The 23,510-nt window shown below is 40.5% G+C and overlaps 1 protein-coding gene across 1 annotated transcript in view; it reads right to left on the bottom strand.

Moving 5' to 3' along the window:
* SVOP (SV2 related protein) overlaps positions 1-16,090 on the bottom strand; it is a 32,265-nt gene extending 16,175 nt beyond the window's left edge. The window contains exons 1-6 of the mRNA XM_030582663.1: positions 15,895-16,090; positions 8,717-8,877; positions 6,000-6,085; positions 4,724-4,822; positions 2,728-2,799; positions 2,019-2,143 (exon numbers count right to left, since the gene is read on the bottom strand). Coding sequence (XP_030438523.1) covers positions 2,019-2,143; positions 2,728-2,799; positions 4,724-4,822; positions 6,000-6,085; positions 8,717-8,877; positions 15,895-15,929 — 578 coding nt within the window. The 5' untranslated portion in view covers positions 15,930-16,090. The remainder of the gene's footprint in view (positions 1-2,018; positions 2,144-2,727; positions 2,800-4,723; positions 4,823-5,999; positions 6,086-8,716; positions 8,878-15,894) is intronic.
* Positions 16,091-23,510: the final 7,420 nt, after the last annotated feature.

Below are 23,510 nucleotides of genomic sequence, written 5' to 3'. Positions count from 1 at the left end.
AGGAAATAGAGTAGTGTGTAATGAAATGCGGAGTATTCCCCATATAATGTAATAGAGTACAGTGATTACAGTTGTGTGTGGGTTGTTCTTTTCAGGGAAATGCTCTGCATCTCTTACTTTTGTATCTATGAGATGCTGTGAATGCTAATAATTATGTCCTACTCAGTGTCACATAGTATCTCATAGTAAGATTCCCTGGGAGGCCACTGATTCCTATATACAGCTCCTGCATATGCAGATAAATGTGCTCCTACATGTAATATGTTAATTTATAATTGTACAAAGCATTATTTTAAACAGCATCTTTCATAAAAACTCTGTCACAAAATGCATTACAGAATGCAATAATACAATCACGTGACTCTACAGACTAAATCACTCTACAGAAATTCTGCCTCTCATATGCAATATTGTAGCTTGCCCAAGACTATCAAAAACCCCATCTCTTTCTGCCACCTCAAGTACATTTCTCCTTTTGCCAGACAGACCACTCAGAATTAGAGCTAGGGACAGGGGCTCAGGAGATCTAGGTTCTATTCGGACCTCTGTAACTGGCTCACTCTGTGACCCTGGGCAAGTCATGTGCCTTACTTTCTTCTTCTGTAAAATTGCATTAATTTAGACTTATCTTTTAATAAATGTTTGCAGTGCAAAGCATTAACTCTCACGCTTTGCTTCTTTTGCTCTTCGGCCCCATTCTAGTAATGCATATTGGGAGCTGTGTGGCAGAAACTGGTTCACACTTAATAAACGTGGCAGATTAATAACTTTCCTAGTTTACACACATTCTGCTCTTATTAGCAGTCTTACTGGAGGGAGGCTAATTAGCAATGGAAATATACTAATAGTATTAAAGAAGCCTTTCAGAGTAGTGGTTCCTTTATCTGGATTTGTGGGAATGGCACTAGAAAAGCTGCAGCCATCGCAGGATATTGACTGATCTCATAAACAAATCCATGAGCCATCAATCTAAGTCAGGCTCCTCTGGCACCTCTGGTGGTGCAACACATAAATTATGAATGAGAATACAGTAAATGGGAAGAGGAGAGTAAACAGCTACACTCATTCCCTTCCATTTACAACTAAAAGCCTACAGCAGCAGTCAGCAGGGGTATTCCCCCCGAAAATCTGGAGAGCCCCTTCCTAAGTGAGGAGAGCCTCAAAGTCATGGAGTTATGTTCTGATACTCTGTTCTGACCAGAGATGGGCCTCATCCATGAAGCTATTCAAACTGTTCCAAGTTGGACGCTGTTTGGATTTGGAATTCCAGTTTGGATTCATTACACAGATGGGCCTGAGGCTCAAAGTTTAGGCACAGATTTGGATAGGAATCCAGAGTTTCACAAAGTTCAAGGAGCTCCAGGTTGGCCCTACCTCTAATTAGTAGTATTTATGTCATGATCTGGTATTGTCACAATTCAGCATCATCACTTATTGACTCAATTTTATCATATAAACATGAAAATGCAATGTCAAGCCATTGCTATGAGGTTATTTTACATCTCTTTGAGCGTTTCACACTATCTGTTCTCTCTTCCCTGTTGCTGCAAGAGTAGGATACTAGTGCCTTTTATCTTCACCCCACTTCCTGGACACTTGAAGGGACAGAGAAGGATCCTATCTGCTCTGCTCTGTCTGCTTGTAGGAGGCAGAACTCCAGTGATTATCACTCCACTTGCTCTGTGTAAAAGCACCAAAATAAGCGGCTGATCTAACTCACTGACTGCTTTAAAGTCTCATGCTCCAGATCCATAGATTGAACATCAATGGCTAATTATTGCCTTAGTTTAGGACAAGAAAATCCAATAGAATTTATAAGTATGTAATGCCTCTGATCAGAAATACTGGGCATTTCAAAAGCCCTCCTAGAGTTTAATACATCTGTGCTAACATCTTTAGAGGAACTTAGGTTCAGAAGGCCCCTACACAGAGTGACATACACAATTCCACAGGAGCACTGATTTAAGTGTTAAGAAAAATGGAAAAGGGAATATTTCGAAATGTGAATATTTACTTACGACTGAGGTACCCCTCCAATCCCAAAGCCCACCAGTCCCCTGAGCACAAGGATCCAACTGTATACTGGCGCAAAACCACTGAGGATCCCATAGTACAGGGTCCAGAACACACTGATCTTTAGCCCCTGCATTTAAACGACAGAAAAAGGATGATGCTATAACACAAATTAGAAAAATTATAGACTAATGCCCAGATCTCCTAAATCAGGAAGCATAGAAAGTACTCTAGAAGAACAGTTTTGTGAAGCTGGGAGCCAAGGGTTTCATAAAGCTAGGCTCAAAATAGTTAAAGGAGACTTCAGAACTGTATGTGCAAATGTTGTGTGCCTGTGGCCCTTATTAGGCAAAAATCCCTGTAGTCTGCACAAGCAAATAAGTATACTGTGTGTGCAACATGGACAATTACCATGTGCTTTAATGCATTGCTAAACCTGAGCCCAGAATTTCATAAAGACGCTCTTTAAAGAAAACATGCTTCATTTTATAACACAATCAGACAGCTATTTACTTTACTCTTTAGTTTTCTCACCTCTTATTTACTGTTACAACCCTGTTGCCTTCACTGGGAGCAGAAACTGGGCTAGCCTGGGACTGCTTAATTCTTGTGCAAGTATGTGGATTATGCAATTCAGCAATGTTATGCACTGAAGTGGAGTGCACTGTAACAGTGTTATAATGGAACCTATTCCAGTAAAAGTTGGAGGCTTACAGTTTTTCTGCCATATTGGTCTGAAATGTTTCCCCAGAGCGTAGAGCTGCACATCATTCCCACAAACACCACCTGCGGAAAATCAGAAATAGTCTTCCTGTTAACAGCATGTATAAATTTTCAGAGAAGAGCTCAGAAGAGAAAGCTGCACAACTTTACCATCAAACCAGAAAATTCAAACATTCATTATCACTACTGTATTATGTTAAGGTGCTGTGGGTCCAGTTTCTTTTAAAGGAGATTTACATATACAAAGTAGGGTTTTCAAAACTACTCAACCATGGACTAACTCCACGCCCACTGATGACAATGGAAGTTTTACTACTGATTTCAAATGGGACCAGTTAGACTGATGCTGAGTATTTTTGAAAACCCAACACATATATTTTTGATAAATGGAGTGATAATCAATTATGAGACAGTGACTAGTTAGTGAAAGTTGCTAATAAATGAAAGATCATTTAGGCCCTGATAATCTGCGACCGACATTACAATGTGCATGCTGGTATCCTACTCATCTGAGGCTCGATTCTGCAAGATGCTAAGCATTCTGGCTCAGATCCTGTAAAGCATCAAAACATATGTGCACGAGCAGTCCTATTGACTTCAGTGGGGCTACTCATGTTTGAAAGTAAACATTGGCTTAAGCTTTTTACAGGATCAGGCTAGAGTGCTCAACACCTTGCAGCTTTGAGCTCCTCCAGATGCCTGGTGATACTAGGTATGTCTCACACAGCTCCTCTCTAGCCTCTGACAGTTTCACCAGCAATTTGTGTGAGGTTTGGTCTTACAGGTTATGTAACCGTCCTTGAATGGAGACATAATTAGATTTTACAACTTCAGAGAAGTCAATAAAAAAGATAATAATGTTAAAGAAAAACTGTACCTTTAATGATAGTGATACTACAGGAAAAAAAAATCCTGTCCCATTGAAGTTAATGAAAAAAACTGCCAGGTTTCACCCACGGATGAGATCTTGCAGTCTTTACATGGCCAAAAATCCCATTGAAGTCAATGGGAGTTTTATCTAAGAAAGAACTGCAACCTCAAGCAACATGTGGTGCAAGAAAGGGTCTACTTCTAAAAGTTACACATTTACCAGCTTTCATGTCACATTTTATGATACTCCATCCTTTAGACCTTTTACATACTGAGATCAAAACTGTGCTATGCTGAAACACTGGCTAAAGTCCTCCTGTAGATGGTCTGGTTTGAGTTCAGTTTGGTGAAAGGCATGATGTTTACACTGGCTATTTGGTTTAAATGTATTTAGCATATTTATAAATTTGTGCAATATCAGTATAGTTCAAAAATGCCATAAAAGGCCACGGGAGAGAAAAATGTTATGGGAATTTGAGAATTAAGCTGTAGGACACAAAGAAGCAACAATTGTAAGCAGAAGGTATCACACCCATCCATGTTCTATACTCTGGTTTTCTCATCTCTAAAGCCCATCTGCATTTCCAGCACTGTTGCACCACTCTCTGAGGTCTCCTACTTTCAGGGATTATTAGAAAGCCCAGTTCAAACAGAAAAATCCCACTCTACCCCAGGGCTCCTACTCCTTCCATGTACAAAGGAACTTAGGTTTTCCCAACAGGGTCAGAAAGAAGGTTCTCTGAAAAGATTACCAAAATTTACAAATCTTTTCTGTGAGCCAAGGTGTGTGTGTGCGTGTGGGGGGGGGTTGCCTGCGTTTTTTGGGGTGAGCCTGGGTCAATTTATAAGTTTGGCTGGAAATTACATTTAATGGGAAACCCACACAAGGCAAAATCTGCAGTTCTGGCTGAGTTTCATATTTTCAAATTCTGTCTCTTAAAGAAAGACTCCTACAACACCAGTGAGCCAAAGTCAGAGAGATCTATACTAGTCTAGTCTCCTCCACTCTGCAAAGGCCATGAACAGATTTTATCATTGTGATATAAACTATAATGTCTCAACAGCAATGAGTAGAAAAACCTTACAGAATACAGGAGCTGTCAGCTATTTTTCCTACCGATGTAAGCAATGCAACTTGCCAGCTTGGTAATCGCCACTCACAATGAAGCTGAGGAGCTAGGATACTTAGAATCATCATTTCCATTGCATCTGCCATCTAGAAGGGCAATAAAGAAACAATAATGACTGCCTGAATATTATCATTATCACAGCTGATTATATTCCTCTTTTAAGTTAAACCCTCCCTGCTGAAGCCATTCCTGCTGCGGAGGTAAAACATGGCAGTACAGTTTGAAAGACAGATATTGTATTGAAGATTTGCACAGTGCAGTGAAATAAGCAATATATTTTCTGAGCATTAACTTTGCATTGGGATATGAGCACTACAAAATTTATTTCTCTTTGCCCCCATAGACTTGGGATGGTCTGCTATGTTAAAGTAGTTAAGCCTACAAGATATCAGAATTTTTAGTAGGTAGGATTCAAAGAGCCAAATTCAGAAGTGGTGCATAAGGTGGTGTGAGTCTCAGGGAGTCTAAATTGTTTAAACTCCTTTTTCTGGTTACTTAGCAAGAGTTGTGTTAGCTTTAGACTCCCTTAAAAGCAGACTGAGTTAGACCGACTTATTACCATGTAACTTATACCCTCATATACATCACCTCAAATACTTTGAGAAAACATCTATGGGTCAAAATTTACCTAATTTAGCCACTGGGTAATAAATCAGGGCAGACTGTAATCCTATATATAGACAATAACTAGAAAATGAATGATCTAGACATGTTTAGCCTAAAAATATTAGAGGAGAGGGGCATTATAGCTCTTTATAAGTAAAAATTTGACAAAGAATAGAAAACAGAATCATTAGCCTGGATACCAACACCTAGAAGCACTGGGCTGATGTGCAACAGGAATATATTCAGCTATCAGGAAAACCATGTTGATGATGAATTTACAGAGAATATAGAACACTTTGCCTAATGTGATAAATATAGTAAACGTCTAGCTTGCCTTTAAAGAAAAGTGAGATCAATTTACTGCAGGTGTAATTTGGGACCCTTCCTACCTGAAACAAAGTTTTGGAGTATAGGATCCAAATGGTTCCTTCCAGCCCTGTCTTATAAGATATACATAAAAAGCCTAACCAGCTTTCTCATCACATGCTAGGTCTGATTCTGGTAGTTGTTAACATTTCAGTTGTTAACATTTCTAGTCTTTGTTCATTACATTTTTGTTTGTTTGTCCCAAACATGAATACAGCCTGTAGATATTAGTGTATTACATGGATTCCTTGAGGGGCTGATATGCCATTGCCCTTGGCAACAATTACTTACCCATGCTAATCCAGTAAGAACAGAGAGCTTCCACTGGAATTTCCCAAACCCAATGGCTTCCACCGCATCTTCCACCATAAAAGTATCTAGAAAAGAATCAACAATTCTGGTTCAGCACTGCATTCCTTTCCCTCCAATAAGAGCCATACTCTAAGATAGAGCTTTCTAATAATACATCTACTTAATAATAGTAATTTAATACAGGCTAAATCCTTAGAGCTTTATTTAGTTTTTATTCAATTCTTACTCAGGCCAACTTCCATTTTCTTCAAGGATTTTCCCAAATACAATAATTCTAAATATTAATATAATGTCTTACATTTATACAGCACTTCTATATAAATCAGTGTAGTCCCATTGACTTTGGAGGAGCGCCACTGATTTGTACCAGCTGAAGATCTGACGCTAAGTTTAAGGGGGACATTTCACCCACCACTGAAATGCAGCACTCTTTGGAGTGAAGCACATTAGTTATTTAACAGCACATAGCAACACTATCTAAGAGGATATTTTATCCAATTAAAATTACAGAGGGAATCTAGGAAGGCAGAATGTAATGGTTTGAGTTGAGAATTTGGCCAGGACGTGGAAAATCACTGATACTGTTTCTAAAAATGTCCCTAGGGTTTTGAATCTTGCAAATGGTCATGTATTGGACCACAGTTTTATGTCTCATCTGAAGACTATCAAACATCTTCAGTTTATTATCTTGGACATTACAAACCACATCTGTCTAAAATTTAGAATAAAAAGATGTCAATATAAATGCATTTTTATTTTTGTAGTGGTTGAAATCAGTTTAAGTCTCAAAGTTTTACCAATACCAACTATCAGTAAATATAAAGTCAACTTCTCCATTAAAATGCCCTCATTAAAGAAAAAGTAAAACTTCAGCTAGTCTTGTAATACACTGCGGGGAAGTTAGGTCCCAAACAAGCCAGTGCTGAGATTTTTCAGAAAGTCAGTATGAGGTTTCACATCCATGTGTTTGAGAGACAAGGTATAGCAGTATGTTGTATGTCTCTTCAATGTTTTTGAGCTTCCCTTTAGAGCTGATCACTAGCAGAAATTCTCTCTATATTAATGCATGTCCCAGACCTTCCCCAGTATGCTGAGCTCTTTGGAGAGATTCACCCAGGTTTGAATATTATTTTGGGAATGTTCGAGTAAAATAAATAAATAGCAAAGCACAACTGTGCAACAGAGAAAATGCACAGGGAGCCAGATAACCCCAAATAAAGTACTCTAAAGAGGGAGGGCATATCACATTATAATTCCATCCCACCATAACTGAATGAGAAGAAACAGAAAAGGGAAAAGACACACACTCCATACTATGCAATCAGTCTACAGCTCATGCCAAGGGGTATATTGCATTCAAATTACGTTAACCTCTTAAGGAAATAAGCCCCCTTGGCTGGTAATTGTCCCAGCAGATAAAAAGTGGAATGCTCAGCTCAGTTTCTCCCTCCAGGCCAGTGGGAGTCAGCAACACTGCAGAGGTTTCATTCTCAGGCTATGTGTTACTGCTCTAGTGAGCCCTGCAAGATGATTTAGGACTCGGAGCAGCAGTGATCAGTTATAAAGGGAAGTTATCCAGCCCTCTCAAACAGAGGAAAGATGTGGTGACCCAAGACCCAGTTCCAAGGAGGATGGAGGGCTACAACGGCAGTAAAAGTGCTTTTTTGGTAGCAAACAGGTAATTCTTCAGTCTTTCCCCTCCTGAGGCCATGGAGGCCATGGTATTCCTGACTGGCGATATGTTCTTCCCATTATGGATATGGAGAGAGATGTGTGGGGGAAAGGGCAAGGAAAAATACTGAACAGAAGTGGATAAGCAAAAAATATCCAGCTACACTGTGATTGTTACTACTAGGTCAACAGAACATTTTGAACTAAATTAGTCACATTTATATTGTGTTATCCAAAGGTAATAATCAAATACCTAAAGAAAAATGTGCACATTTAATATTCAGTGCTGAAATGCCCCGAACAAAGAGGCTAAGGAGCAATTCCACTAAGTACTCAACTATATGCATCAACCCATGTCATGCAGGCTACCAAACAACTGCCAGATGCCATCAGCTTTAAGCCATTACGTAATTGAACATATACTACAAAATTAATATACCAAGTTAACTATCCTCCATCCTCCTGAAACAACACTGTGAGGGCTCAGTCCAAACCCACTGATCAGGATCAAGCAATAGATCCTAAATATGCTTTTATTTGACCTTTCGACTCATCTGAGCTTATCAGTATGTGAGTTGTATTGCCATATAACCTACAATATCTAGATATGGGTTTAAAATCCCAAATTCAGATCCAGATCTTGAACAGTCCACAATTTTGGAATGTTTGGATCCAAAGTTTTGGTTTGGCAAGCTGTGAAGACAGAAAGGATTTGGAAAATTTGGATCCAGCTCTGGGTTCATACTTTGACCATCCTCTAAATTCAAGTTTGTTTTGATCTGAGATTTGCTTTGGCTCCAGTTCTGATAACATCAAAACAAGCAAACAATCCAACCCCCTCAGAAGACAGTTTAGTTAATTGGTGACCTATCAGCTGTATCATAATTAATCCATATTGTTATTTATCACTTTGACCTGCAAGTTTTCTACTTCTCTAAACACAGAAGGCTCAGGCTTGGCTGCAGTCTGAATGAAATGTAGAAGCCACATCTCTTTTCTAAGAGGAGAACAAGAGTCCTGCTTACCATCAGTTGGATTGGCAAATTCCTTTGGCACTGCAGCTCCATCCTCTAGCTCTATAGCCTCTAGCTCTGTCTGAACACCTTCAATCTGAATTTCATGCTCTCCTGAAATGGCATCTTCGTCTGACCTGGAACTTTCCCCTGTGCGGCGAAACTTGACCACCCTGAGAATATAGAAATGAGAGTAAATGCTCCTGCGGGTCTTTTCCCTGATAGTAATATGATTTGCTGAAGCTTCATTTAGTTATGTTTTATTATTAACTATTATTTTACTAACTTCTATAGTGCCTGTTGCTGTGGTAGCAGGACCCTTTGAGATTAAAACACAAACCAAAACCAATTAATCAAATACTAAGCAAAACAAATGTGTCTTGTATCATGCTTTGAGGTGTGAGCCCAGCCACTAGACACAGAAGACTTTAATTTTAAAACTACCCTCCTGTTGTCGCCCTACCTTTGGCAAATACAATGGATGAGCATTTGGATATCTAAGCACCTAATTGAAATCACATAGTTGGCCATTGAAATGTTAAGCATTCATATTTAGGTTCTGAAAGTGGATGTTTCCCAGCCGATCTTAAAACAAGAGGTGAACTATCAGATATCCAGGTGGCATATCATTCACGGCTTTAAAGACTATGAGTGATGCCTTGAATTTAATGTTTGTATTAACCATTTACAAGTTTACAGACAGCACAGTAACAGTTTTCTTACTGCCAGTTGACTCAAGGCACAGGGCTGCTGCATATACAGTTAACACTGAATAAAGTCACTTTTCGACAAAACAAAAACGAGTGTATGAACTTAGAACAGGCAAAAAAGTGCCAGTTTGACAGCACTGGAGGTTGAAGTCGTCTGTTCACAGAACAGGTGTAACATGCGTCGCACAAGGGAAAGTTTCCCCACAGTCTCCTACAAATGTATCTCAACTCTGAACTGGAAGGACCACCTTCTGAAAGGGAGAAGGAAGTTCAATTTTCAGGACTCATTCAATCCTCAGTCTTGTTGCTGAGATTGCCAGCAAGGCAGGACCCACCGAGAACTGATTATGGTGGCAAATACAGACACTGGACTACTGGGAAGTGAAATGAGAATCACATACAGGGTACCTTACAGCCATCAGAGAGTAACAGTATCCGTTCACTTTCACAACTGACTTGGGATGAACGTGAGGTAGTGACCAAATATAAAAGGCTGTCACATTACCAATCTCGCTAGCCATTTAGCATCCCTCGGTTCATTTTTTTAAAATTATAATTCATCACTTCACCCTACTATATTGAGATTCCAGAAACACACAAATAACACAACTACTTTAATTCAAATTATTTGAATAAAAATATTTAACCAATTTCATAATGCTAAAGACACAAGCTCAGTTTAAAATAGTAGCATGTAAAAGCAATCAGATTTGTAGTCACAGATCTATCACAGTGATGATCTAGAAAAAAGCAAGTAGACAATTTAGTGCAGATTAGCCAGTTGTTTTCTAATATTGAATTATTTTATGAATCCTGCTTCATTATGTAATGTTTAGCTACCTGCCAAATTTCAAGATTTCTTCTTGTCCCCTGGGACACAAATCAATCTTCTGAAAACAATACAGAAAATTAAATGCAGTCCATTTCTACAACAAGGACAACGCATGTGAAACTAGTTGACACAACTTTATTTAATCCATGTGCCTGTACACATGTAGACAGACAGGTAGCCAGAAAGAAAATCCCTAGCAGAAAATAACTATCAATTCTCTGCTGTAAACGTGAACAACTATATGTAAAGCAAAACACTTATTCATTTGGTTACTCTGTAGATCCATCTTCTGATATTGTGACAGGGAGCAAACTACTTTAATACACTTGTGATTTTATTAAGTTAGACCACGTATATGGAATGGAGGTCCAATCTTGTGACTGGTTACCTTCTTCAAGGTGTGGGGAATCTTCAACTCCCATTGAAGTGTACGAGATCTCAGCACCTCAGAGGATTCAGGGCACACTGTTGTTGGCCAGTCATTTTGTTAATCTTAACTTATGTGGATAGTATGGTTATAATCAATGAAAACATCAAACATTACTTACCAAATTCAGATGTCCTTACTCGGTTTTCACTCTGTCTATATTCACTCCTTATTTTGGCATACTTCCAGGGACTTGCCTGAGTAAGGAATGAGTAAAACCCAAGTAAGGACTTGAGTATTTGGCCCTGCGCTGAGTTGATGGGACAAAATCTTCCCTGTGTTGTGCAGGTATTACTTGTGGGGGGAAGAGACCCTAGTCGCCTCTTCTACTTGATGCAGCAGCAGAACAAGATTGCAACCCAGCACTTAAGAGAGTTCTAGGGATTAAGACTGCTTGTACAGGCTGCTACAACACTGCCATAAAGGTTACGGGCATTTTGATCACACCAACAACCAGCAAAGAAACAGATCCAGAAAGTTTTTCATGCAGTTGGCCCTCTGCTTCCTTTCATCCTCGCTCCCTAAAAAGTAACCCCATTTGTGAGACTAGTCAGCAGAGCAAAGAACCAGTGAAAGTCTCTGCATGTTAACAGATATCAAGCAGTATTTTACTTTTTTTGCATACAATCAAATACTTTATTTCTAGAAAGTTTGACATTGTAAATATATGGCAGCTTCTTTTGCTGTTATTGTATGCATAGAAAAAATTGATCCATAATTTTAGATGATTCTTATAGACTGCCCCAGAAAAGATAAATTCACAACTGAGAAATATAGCAGTGAGAAACTATTATAATTGATTGCCATTTTGAACTTTAGCCTCTTCAGGTTTTCCCCAAAGAAAAGCAGTCAAGATTTTGGCATTTTTATTCATGTACAATTATTTTAGAAATAAATCCCATTGGGATAAAGCTGCTTTCAGAAAGCAGACTTGCTCAGGACTATAAATATTCATAACACACAACAAAATGGAGATACATGTAACTGTAGTAAAACAAATGAAGAATAAATGTGCTATCTCTGGATTTATAGACTTGTGATTTACACACTGTTTACAAAAAACGGAAGGAAATGTTTAGTAAAGTTCCTTATTTACATAATCATGTAGGCAAAAGCCACTGGAAATCAGAAAGACTTTTTTTGCACTCCTGGAAATTATTTTGGACTTATCCTGGGGAATAGATTTTAGTTGGGTCTTTTTAAAGAAAACATAATGCCACAGCACTTATTTCTGATTTCAGTGTACAAGGTTATTATCTAGTGTGCAATAATCACTTTCCAACCCTAGTCATTAAGTGTTTGGCCCTGCACAGCACAACTGCAGAATAAGCACAAGGTATCAAGTGATGAGTAGGGAGCAGAGGGAAACCCAATCCTGCGTTAATGAGAGTGCTGCTGCCCAACTACCAAATTACTCCTGCCTAGCAGTAGGAGAAAGGCTGAAGGAGCAGACAGCACTTAGTTCAAAAACCTTGCACATTCTGCTGTGCACTGTTAAAGAACTTGCAGAATCAAGCTCAAGTATTTTCAAGAGATATGGTCCCTGATGAGAGGGAGCAGTTAGCAAATATATATTGTTTTATGGCCCTGGTCTCAGATTCGTGGATTTTTTTCTTTCATTGGCCTGCTGGACAACCAAATACTTATTAAGGAATCAAAATTCTCTCTCCTACTCTTTGGATGCACACTGTATGTGACCATGGAAGTGGAAGGTTATCCTACCTTTCCTCCTATATACAAGGTGGCGCCAAAAATAACTGAGAATAGAAAGTTAAAACTGTGGTGTCTACCTATGTAAAAGTCCATCACACTGGGATTTGCAATATATGTCAGAACACTGCTCATAAGCATTTCCATATTCGTTTTCATAATGGCACTCTCTGTAGTCACAATTGTATCCCAGGCCTCTCTATGGCTTAGAGCCAAGGGCTATCCATCTTCTATCTTTTCTCCTTCATGTGTGTGCCAAACAATCAGGATACAGGTAAAGGCTAAATATTTTGTAATAGTTCTATTCAAAATGCACAACTGTCACAGAGTCCTCAAACCCCTTTTCACTCTATCCCCACCCTTTGTAACACCTGTGTAACCTATACAGCTTAGCCACTCACACTCTCTTGTATTTCAGTGCAATGTGGGTTTTTTGTCTTTTGGGGGAGGTTTTTTTTTTGTTTTTTTGAGAAATTATCTTAGCCTTGATTGTGTCTCTTCTGGTCTTCAGTAACTTAATATTTTCAGCCTAGAAAAAAGATTAGCTGTGATGGTCTTTATCTCATTTAATTTCATTTTCCTTATCTTTAAGGAACAACAACATCAAATATCTACCAAGTATCCTTGCATGCTGCAGCTGCTGCAGTCAGACATGCACATATGACAGTTTTAAAAGGTGAAATGAAAGACTTTATACTTGGCAAGACCTGAGTTCTGTATTTCTGCTGCAAGAGCTGATGACACCAGTATACCTAAAATAGGGCAAGGTGCTGGCGAAGCAGCAAAGCTCATCTAAAAGGACTTTGATCCATGAAAAAAATGTCAGGGGCTGAGCCTCAACCCCATCCCACCAGACTGTCTGTGCAACTGGGCCACAGCCACTAATACAGGCCATGGAGAGGAGTAGTGAACATGGCCAGCTGTTTCCCTATAGCACAGGGCTATTGTTTAATGGAATCATGCAGTACATAGACCATACCATATTGCTGACCCATTCTGGCACATGCATTATTTCTCCCAGTACACCTGTAGTCATTCATCACTGAAATCTTTGCTGCATATGGGTGGTGGAAAGGTCCAGCATCCACCTGTGTGGGAATATCACTGCTATTGCTCCCTTGGTCAACTGACTTGTAAAACATTTAAAGACATTTTGGGGTCTTCTTTGGGTACTCAGGGTATCCCAGGATTTGATCCACTGCATAGATAATGCATCCCTTGCATTAATTCCTTGCATTCTTTACACTTCTTTAGTAATGCTAACAGCTGCAACAGGAGAAACAGAGCATCTGGTCTCAGTGATTCAGGTCTTAGCAGGTAAGCAAAGGAAGAACTGATGTTCATCCATTTTTGTTTTAAAATACATGCATTTATAAATTTGAAATATAATTATATAAGACCAAATCCTGGTCCTGTTGAAGTTAATGGCAAAACCCCCATTGACTTTAGTGGAACTAGGAGTTAGCCCATGCTCTATTATTGATGTGGGATATGTATACGAGTCAGTAGAAATAAAAAAGGTTCTCAGTTCAGGTTTATGCGCAACTCCATTTGCAAATTTAATTCTAAATTCTCCCAAATAGATTTTGACCTCAGTAAAACCAGAATTGCTTTGAATTTCCCTTTGCTGGCCCTAAAAGATGAATGAAATAATTTACAACTTCCTTACATTCTCTTCAGAATTGTCAATATAACAATGTCAGCTTGTCAACAGAATGCATATGTAGTCATCATATGATCTACAAAGCATGTATGCTCGCAAACACACACTGAAAGTTGTACTTCAGTAAGATTTTTATTATCAAAAGGCAATTAATATGAACGTTCATTCATATTTTATGTACAAAAGCTTTATGAGCATCAGACTTAATTATGCGGGAACTGAATTGACTTGTTTTCTGTTGTATTTTTGCTATTTTTAGCAGGACCATTATCTGTATAGTAAATCCACATGCTTGAATTTCAGCACTCCCAGGGCATGACCGCAATCCCCTGAAGTCGATGGACATACTTCTATTGATTTCAGTGGGCTTTGGATCTGGCCTGTCATATCCAATTTCTCTTTGGGGTTATAAATGAAAATTGTTCATACAACATATATCACTATTTTACAGTGTATTATTTAAGGTTGCATACAAAAATATATGCTAACAAATACCTGTCTCTTAATAAAGGGCCTGATCTTGAACCGCACATATTAATAATTATTTATTATTATTTAACAAGTATATTGAGGTAGTACCTAAAAAGTGACCAGTTTGGGGCATCATGGTGCTAGATGCTGTACAAACATATTGTAAATGATCTACAAATCCCATTGACTTCAATGGGAGTTTTGCCTGAATAAAGACTAAAGAACCTGGCCCCAAACCTCATTGTAAGGAATAAAACACAGCTTTTGAACAAAGAACCTGTGAAACTAATTGAAACAGAAGAAAAACACAATGATGAGTTTACTGATGCATACCTCGAAAATTCTTCACTACTGAAGCACCTTATAGAGCCGCATTTTTGTGCAAGACCCCACAATACTGAATAAATCCAATTATTCCTACACTGTAAGGCACTGTAGATAATTATTAAGTCCATTAAAATAACAGAATAGAAAAAAGATGGCCTAATGAAAACATGCATCTTTTTTCTGTAATGAAAAGCAAAATGCACTATAACAAATGGTTTTCAACACAGCCTGAAGTTCATGTCATTGTATATGCCTAACTGATTAAATATTTAATTCAATTATTTAATTTACTTCATCTCAATAATATTTTTAATTCAGTTCAATCTTTTATTCTCTGCCTTCCTGAGTTAATGTTTTATAAATATGGATGTGTTTTAAGCAGTAACACAAGAAAGCAGGGAGAAAATGTAATTATTAAAGGACACCTCTCACATTCAGAAGAAGGGAAAGCATTTCAAAATGACAAAGCCTGCAATTGGGTTACCAGCTCTTTTCACAGATCTAGCATTTAGGTACAAACAGCAAGGAGTTTGTCATGCACAAACATTCCTTGTGCAGCAATGTCTGCTTCTTCAAACCACACAGTTTACAAACACCAGTGGCCCTCGCTGCAAACATACTCTTTGAAGAAATGTTGTGATCTGCAAATAGTTGGCTGCATGAAGTAGAAGGCTAGGAAAGATGCCTACCTTGGCACGATGTTATTTACAGATGCAATCCACATTGCAAATGCATTGCTAATGTTTCCTCTCACTGGAATGCTTTGCACCCTCCGAGATTATACAACCACCTCCCACATGCACACCCACCCACCCGAAGTTCAAGTAAAAATAAAAATAGGGTGAGTTAATAAAGCAAACAGCTTCCTACGGCAGCTCCAGGGAGTCAAGGATGCTGAACCTGGGCAGACAGACTAGGAAAATGGCCTGCTTCCTGTGGCCTGAGCCATTTCCCAGGAATAGTTTCAATTAAAAAAAATCACTAGGATCCGCACCCTGCAGTTTGTTAAAAAAAAATCCCGGTGTGTCTCTGTCTCCCCCTGCTACTTACGGCAGCTGTCTTAGCTGGAATAAATCATCCTCCATTGCCAGGCTGGGTTTGGTAGAGCTGTTCTCATTGCTCTTACATTGTGGTTAATGGAGAGATGCTGGGATTTCAGGAGCGCCGGCTGCTGGACAGCTCCCTCCGCTACAGCAGCAGTAGCTGCACCAGCAGCCACCGAAAGAAAGCGGCAGCCAAGAGGGAATGGAGGAAGGGAGGGGGAAGAGAAGACCTGGGGAAGAGAGAGAAAAAGCTGCTGATGGAGATCCAGGATAGGAGGTTGCTCTGGCCACAGAAACTGGCAGGTTCCTTACTATTATTTTAGCAGGGTGGCTGCTGTATTTTTGCTCTAGTATTTTATCGGATTCTTCTCCTATACAGTTGCAGTCACTGTGGTCAATATTTAACACAAAAACATCTGCTTATTAGGAAGATGTCGTCTCAGGGAATATTAAACACTATAGGAAAATGCAGTTATCATTCCAATGAGGACTCACAAATAGAAGGAGGTTTCAAAGTTATCTGGGGTGAATCTACTCACAAAAGCGGCAGCAGAGGGTCCTTAAAATGACTACCTATTTACTGGCTGAGCTGTAGAGCTGCTTGCTTTAATGGGGGTTTCTCAGAAAATGAAATTAATTTAGATAAATGACAGACAACACCTACACACATAATTATGAAGACAGATAGATTAGAGTAAAACCTATTTTGTGTGCCCCTGGGAGTTGGATGCTTGACCCACATTGAAAATCAATGGGAGTTAGGTGCCAAACTCACTTAGGCACTTTTGAAAATTCCACCCTAAGGCCTTGAGCCTGCAAACATTTATGTGTGTGAACTCACTGCATGCTGTTCACATGAATGAAGCTTGCAGGCTCAAGCCCTTAGTTTGGAGATATGTTGGAGCAGTCTCTTAAGGCAAGAGATTGCCTAGTAAAGATGATCAATTGTAGAGATCTTACAGTGTTTACACGTGTGCACCTGTACTTGAGTGAACTTGTGCAAAATATGTAACTTCATTATCTGAGACAACGCACCATCAACCTAGCACACTTTTTCCTGTTGATATTCTCCTTCTACAGGATTTTCCTATAGATGGAAAGGGTAATTTAGCTGTGTGTGACTGTATATATCAATTATTCCTTTCCACAGAAAGACCCAACAGAGAAAATTACAGGAAAAAAGTGCTAGGAGGACAGTGAAGAAATAGTATTGCTTTCTCCCCTTGACAGGGTTTGTGTAGGCAGAAGAAGCAAAGGCATGATCACTGAACAATGTTGACTCTGAGGATCTATGGAGAATCCCAGTCCCAACCCTGCATATGTAGGAACATCCAGGTTGAATGCCTGCCTTCTGTGTACTGACCAGCCTCCCACCCCTTAGATGGCTGACTCAGTGGCCATTTTGCTCCTGACTCCCCTTCCATGCCTGTTTAGCACTTCATCTTTCAAGTGTGGTGAAAGCCATGGACAGGGAGTTTATACAGTACAGCAAGGAACAGCACTAACCTGTGCAGCAATGTGGTACTTAGGTTGTATGTGGCTGTGGTGGGAGAATCCTATGGGAAGCAGCTGCTCCCTAGCACTGCTGCTTTTTGGCCAGCCAGTCCCTTCAATCATGCATATACTTTAACATGTGCATTGCTGGTACAGAAGGGCTGGCAGGAGTTATATAGCAGAACATGCCGTGTGATACATTTGCCATCTTCTTTAGGGATGACACAGTTGCTCCCTAATTCACAGAAGGACTCTGTTATTGTGAAGTCACTTCTTCCTACAAAATAACTTCAGAGGTTTCACTATAACCAGAATTGGCAAATTTGCACACTGTGCACTGAAACAATTTGGGACTTCCCCTCTCCTCCATGGGAAACAATGGGCTAGATTCTAACCTGCATTTCTGACAAGATGCAGCACAGGAGTCAGAGCCTAGGTGGAAAAGGTGTGACGATGACTTTAAGACCATCTCCATAATTCTGAGCAACTCCAAGGTCTGATGCCACCCCCAGCATGAGGTAAAGCAAGCCCAGGAGCCAGCACCTTCCACACATCCCTGTCATGTCACTTGAATACTGAAAACATTCAGAGGTAGATTTTGTCCCCTTACTCATTGAGCAAACTACTACTCAGATTGAATAAGGGTGGCACAATGTTACTGGGTTAAGCACAGAGATATGAAAGAGGTCCATAACCCTGGAATAGAAAGATTCTCAATGTTTTTTCAAGGCAATACATTTATTTTGATAAAAGATAATAGTTCAAGACAGAACATACAGAGTTAAAGAGTCTTCAGCCGATAGGATTGACCTTGACCACTCAACAAAATTTAATCATAAATTTCAAGAAGATTTGTGTCTTCTCTTCAGAAAATCCAGGTTAAGGCAAACAGTTCAATTCATTAAATGATCCAAGAAGGCTGCTATGCTCCACAGAGTAAAATGCTGCAGATAAATCCACTACATTGAGGGGAGTTATTGAACTGAAACTGCCAAGGGAAAGCAGTCATTACAGCCCTTAACCAGAATGGGCTCAGCAGGGCAGACTGACCTAATCCCAGAGTGAAATTTATCCATAAAATTGTCTCTGACAAGATGAGATCACAGCAACTGTACGGAGCTATAAAAGCAGCAAAGACTCCTGTGGTACCTTATAGACTAACAGACGTTTTGGAGCACAAGTTATCGTGGGTGAATACCCACTTCGTCAGATGCATTTAGTGGAAATTTCCAGGGGCAGGTATATATATGCAAGCAAGCTAGAGATAACGAGGTTAGTTCAATCAGGGAGGATGAGGCCCTGTTCTAGCAGTTGAGGTGTGAAAACCAAGGGAGGAGAAACTGGTTTTGTAGTTGGCAAGCCATTCACAGTCTTTGTTTAATCTTGAGCTGACGGTGTCAAATTTGCAGATGAACTGAAGCTCAGCAGTTTCTCTTTGAAGTCTGGTCCTGAAGTTTTTTTGCTGCACGATGGCTTAAGGTCTGCTATAGTGTGGCGAGGGAGGCTGAAGTGTTCTCCTACAGATTTTTGTATATTGCCATTCCTAATATCTGATTTGTGTCCATTTATCCTTTTCCATAGAGACTATCCAGTTTGGCCGATGTACACAGCAGAGGGGCATTGCTGGCATATGATGGCGTATATTACATTGGTGGACGTGCAGATGAATGAACCGGTGATGGTGTGGCTGATCTGATTAGGCCCTGTGATGGTGTCACTGGTGTAGATATGTGGCCAGAGTTGGCATTGAGGTTTGTTGCATGGATTGGTTCCTGAGCTAGAGTTACTATGGTGCAGTGTGCAATTACTGGTGAGAATATGTTTCAGGTTGGCAGGTTGTCTGTGGGCGAGGACTGGCCTGCCACCCAAGGCCTGTGGGATCATTGTCCAGGACGGGTTGTAGGTCCCTAATGATGCGTTGGAGGGGTTTTAGCTAGGGACTGTATGTAATGGCCAGTGGAGTCCTGCTGGTTTCTTTCTTGGGTTTGTCTTGCAGTAGGAGGCTTCTGGGTACACGTCTGGCTCCGTTGATCTGTTTCCTTATTTCCTCGTGCGGGTATTGTAGTTTTGAGAATGCTTGGTGGAGATTTTGTAGGTGTTGGTTTCTGTCTGAAGGGTTAGAGCAGATGCGGTTGTACCTCAGTGCTTGGCTGTAGACAATGGATTGTGTGATGTGCCCGGGATGGAAGCTGGAGGCATGAAGGTAGGCACAGCAGTTGGTAGGTTTTCAGTATAGGGTGGTGTTAATGTGATCATCACTTATTTGCACCATGGTGTCTAGGAAGTGGACCTCCCATGTAGATTGGTCCAGGCTGAGGTTGATGGTGTGGTGGAAGCTGTTGAAATCGTGGTGGAATTTTTCCAGAGTCTCCTTCCCATGGGTCCAGATGATGAAGATGTCATCAATGTAGCGTACGTAGAGAACGGGGCGTGAGTGGACGAGAGCTGAGGAAATGTTGTTCCAGGTCGGCCATAAAAATATTGGCATATTGTGGGGCCATGCGGGTGCCCATAGTGGTGCCACTGATCTGGAGATATATATTGTCATGAAATTTGAAATAGTTGTGTGTGAGGATAAAGGCACAGAGTTCAGCAGCTAGTTGTGCTGTGGCATCATCAGGGATACTATTCCTGATAGCTTGTATTCCATCTGTGTGTGGGATGTTTGTGTAGAGAGCCTCTACATCCATGGTGGCTAGGATGGTGTTTTCTGGAAGGTCACCAATGCATTGTAGTTTCCTCAGGAAATCAGTAGTGTCACGGAGATAGCTGGGAGTGCTGGTGGCATAGGGTCTGAGTAGAGAGTCCACATATCCAGACAGTCCTTCAGTGAGAGTGCCAATGACTGAGATGATGGGGCGTCCAGGATTTCCAGGTTTGTGGATCTTGTGTAGTAGATAGAATAACCCTGGTCGGGGCTCTAAGGGTATGTTGATTTGTTCCGGTGTTAGTGTAGGGAGTGTCCCGAGTAGATGGTGCAGTTTCTTAGTGTATTCCTCAGTGGGATCTGAGGGAAGTGGCCTGTAGAATTTGGTATTGGAGAGTTGTCTGGCGGCCTCCTTTTGGTAGTCAGACCTGTTCATGATGACAACAGCACCTCCTTTATCAGCCTCTTTGATTATAGTGTCAGGGTGGTTTCTGAGGCTGTGGATGGCATTGCGTTCTGCACGACTTAGGTTATGAGGCAAGCGATGTCGTTTTTCCACAATTTCTGCCTGTGCATGTCAGCGGAAGCATTCAATGTATAGGTCCAGACTGTCATTTCGACCCTCAGGAGGAGTCCATGTGGAGTTGTTCTTCTTGTGCTGTTGGTGGGAGGGTACCTGGGTCTCAGTGCGCTGTTCAGTGTTGTCCTGAAAGTATTCTTTGAGTCGAAGACAGTGAAAGTAGGCTTTTAGATAGCCGCAGAACTGTATCATGTTGGTGGGGGTGACAGGGCAGAAAGAGAGTCCCCGAGATAGGACAGACTTTTCTTCTGGGCTGAGTGTGTAGTTGGATAGATTGCGATATTGCTGGGTGGGTTAGGGGTACCATGGTTGTGGCCCCATGTGGCAGGTAGGAGTTTAGACAGCTTACAGTCCTTTTTCCTTTGTAGAGAGGTGAAGTGAGTAATGTAGATCTCCTGTATGGAGCTACAGCTTCTTCCAAGATCTTGGTAGCAAATGGCATTGTAAATGTCCTATTTGAAAAAGGTTATTCTGTAGCAGAGAACTTTTCTTTTTAACAATACAGTGACTACACTACTTCTTTACTAATCCAGGTGCCTTTTGATAAGACAATTTATGCAATAAATTAAAGGTCTAAAATAGCAATATAAGGTTCCCTACACTGTTCCTCTCCTCCTGCACTAAGCATTTAATAGGAATTAGACATTTATGAGAATGATACATTCAGTATGTGTCCTACAGCTGCCAGGCCTAGGTTTGTTTCTTTTTTTAAATTTATTTCCATCTTCTCTCTAATGCTCCCCTGGTTCTATCAAACCCCTGCTGTCTAGTCCCCCTACCCTTCCAGCTGCTCTCTTTCTCTCTAACAGCTGCTACTCTGTCATTCTGCCACGCACTGAATGATCTCAGGCAAATAGGGGCTCACCAGAAAGACACCTAATATGCCAGACATTTGGCTAACAAAAGCCCTTAGAATCAATTTAGTAATTAGTTGACAACGAAAAGGACTGTTAACTGCCAAGGCCCCTAATAATGAGTGGCAGCTGCCATCTTGAGGTGCTCTCAAAAGTCACAGGTAGCCATCCAGCTACCTTCTTTCATAACAGTGAAGTGAATCATCTTCACTGAATGATTCTAACGGTAAACCAAATATTTTAAAAATAAATTAATACAAAACTGAGTGAGATCCCAAATTATTATGGGCCTGATCCTAGCCCTTCTTCCAAAGATGCAACAGGGACTTAGACTCAATAAAACCAGTAGGGTGCAGTTGCAAGGGGGGCAGGAATTTCTAGTTTTTTACCCTCTCCAGCATCCCCATACTTACGGGCTTGGAGGTGGAATGATAGGCTACCAGTTGTTGTCCTTGGCAAAGCTGGGGAGCGGGAGATACTACAGTGGCACTTGGAACACTGTGCTGATAAGCACAGTATAAGTCCCTGGGGAGATAAATTGGACAGGAATAGCCTCAAGACTACAGTAGCATTTCCTGAACAGATCCACTGCCTTTCCACAGCTTGGGAGGATTCTTCCCCTATCTTCTCTCCTACAGCCACTGTGCCAGGTATGCTTGTTTATTCTGGCTTTGCACAGCAGAAAGGAGTTGGGCCTAACTGAATTAGGGTTGCCAAACCTCCAGGATTGTCCTGGAGTCTCCAGTAATTAAAGATTAATCTTTAATTAATATCATGAGATGAAACCTCCAGGAATACATCCAACCAATACTGGCAACCCTAAACTGAATACATGTGAAGATTTCAAAATCATCAATAAATATTTATTGAAAAAAAAGTGTTCTGTATCAGTTTCTCCAGATATTGGCATAGAAAGTACGCTTATTAAGTTTGCAGATGATACCAAACTGGGAGGGATTGCAACTGCTTTGGAGGATACGGTCATAATTCAAAATGATCTGGACAAATTGGAGAAATGGTCTGAGGTAAACAGGATGAAGTTTAACAAAGACAAATGCAAAGTGCTCCACTTAGGAAGGAACAATCAGTTTCACACACACAGAATGGGAAGAGACTGTCTAGGAAGGAGTACGGCAGAAAGGGATCTAGGGATTATAGTGGACCACAAGGTAAATATGAGTCAACAGTGTGATGCTGTTGCAAAAAAAGCAAATGTGATTCTGGGATGCATTAACAGGTGTGTTGTGAGCAAGACACGAGAAGTCATTCTTCACTCTACTCTGCACTGGCCAGGCCACAGATAAAGTATTGTGTCCAGTTCTGGGCACCGCATTTCAAGAAAGATGTGGAGAAATTGGAGAGGGTCCAGAGAAGAGCAACAAGAATGATTAAAGGTCTAGAGAACATGACCTATGAAGGAAGGCTGAAAGAATTGGGTTTGTTTAGTTTGGAAAAGAGAAGATTGAGAGGGGACATGATAGCAGTTTTCAGGTATCTAAAAGGGTGTCATCAGGAGGAGGGAGAAAACTTGTTCATCTTAGCCTCTAAGGATAGAACAAGAAGCAATGGGCTTAAACTCCAGCAAGGGAGGTTTAGGTTGGACATTAGGAAAAAGTTCCTGTCAGGTGGTTAAACACTGGAATAAATTGCCTAGGGAGGTTGTGGAATCTCCATCTCTGGAGATATTTAAGAGTAGGTTAGATAAATGTCTATCAGGGATGGTCTAGACAGTATTTGGTCCTGCCATGAGGGCAGAGGAATGGACTTGATGACCTCTCGAGGTCCCTTCCACTCCTAGAATCTATGAATCTCTCTGGCTGACTCATTGAGCCCAGAGTTCTATTTTACCTTTGCTAGAGTGGATGATAAACATCATGTACCCCTAAAAGCAGCCTAAGGAAAGTTACTCCTGCCCTGCTCCAGACATTTGTGACATCCCTGACTTGCAAGACAAACACTGAAGTCTGTGAACAGCGAAAGCCCTTCTGTGATTTTTAACTGTTCAGAAGTATTCTGTTAATGTTTCAGTAACTCGTTTTTTCAAGATT

This window comes from Gopherus evgoodei, chromosome 13 (assembly GCF_007399415.2).
Source record: "Gopherus evgoodei ecotype Sinaloan lineage chromosome 13, rGopEvg1_v1.p, whole genome shotgun sequence".
NCBI classification, from domain to species: domain Eukaryota; kingdom Metazoa; phylum Chordata; order Testudines; family Testudinidae; genus Gopherus; species Gopherus evgoodei.
The sequence above is the reverse complement of the archived record's forward strand: the minus strand, read 5'-3'. Positions and strand labels throughout refer to the sequence as shown.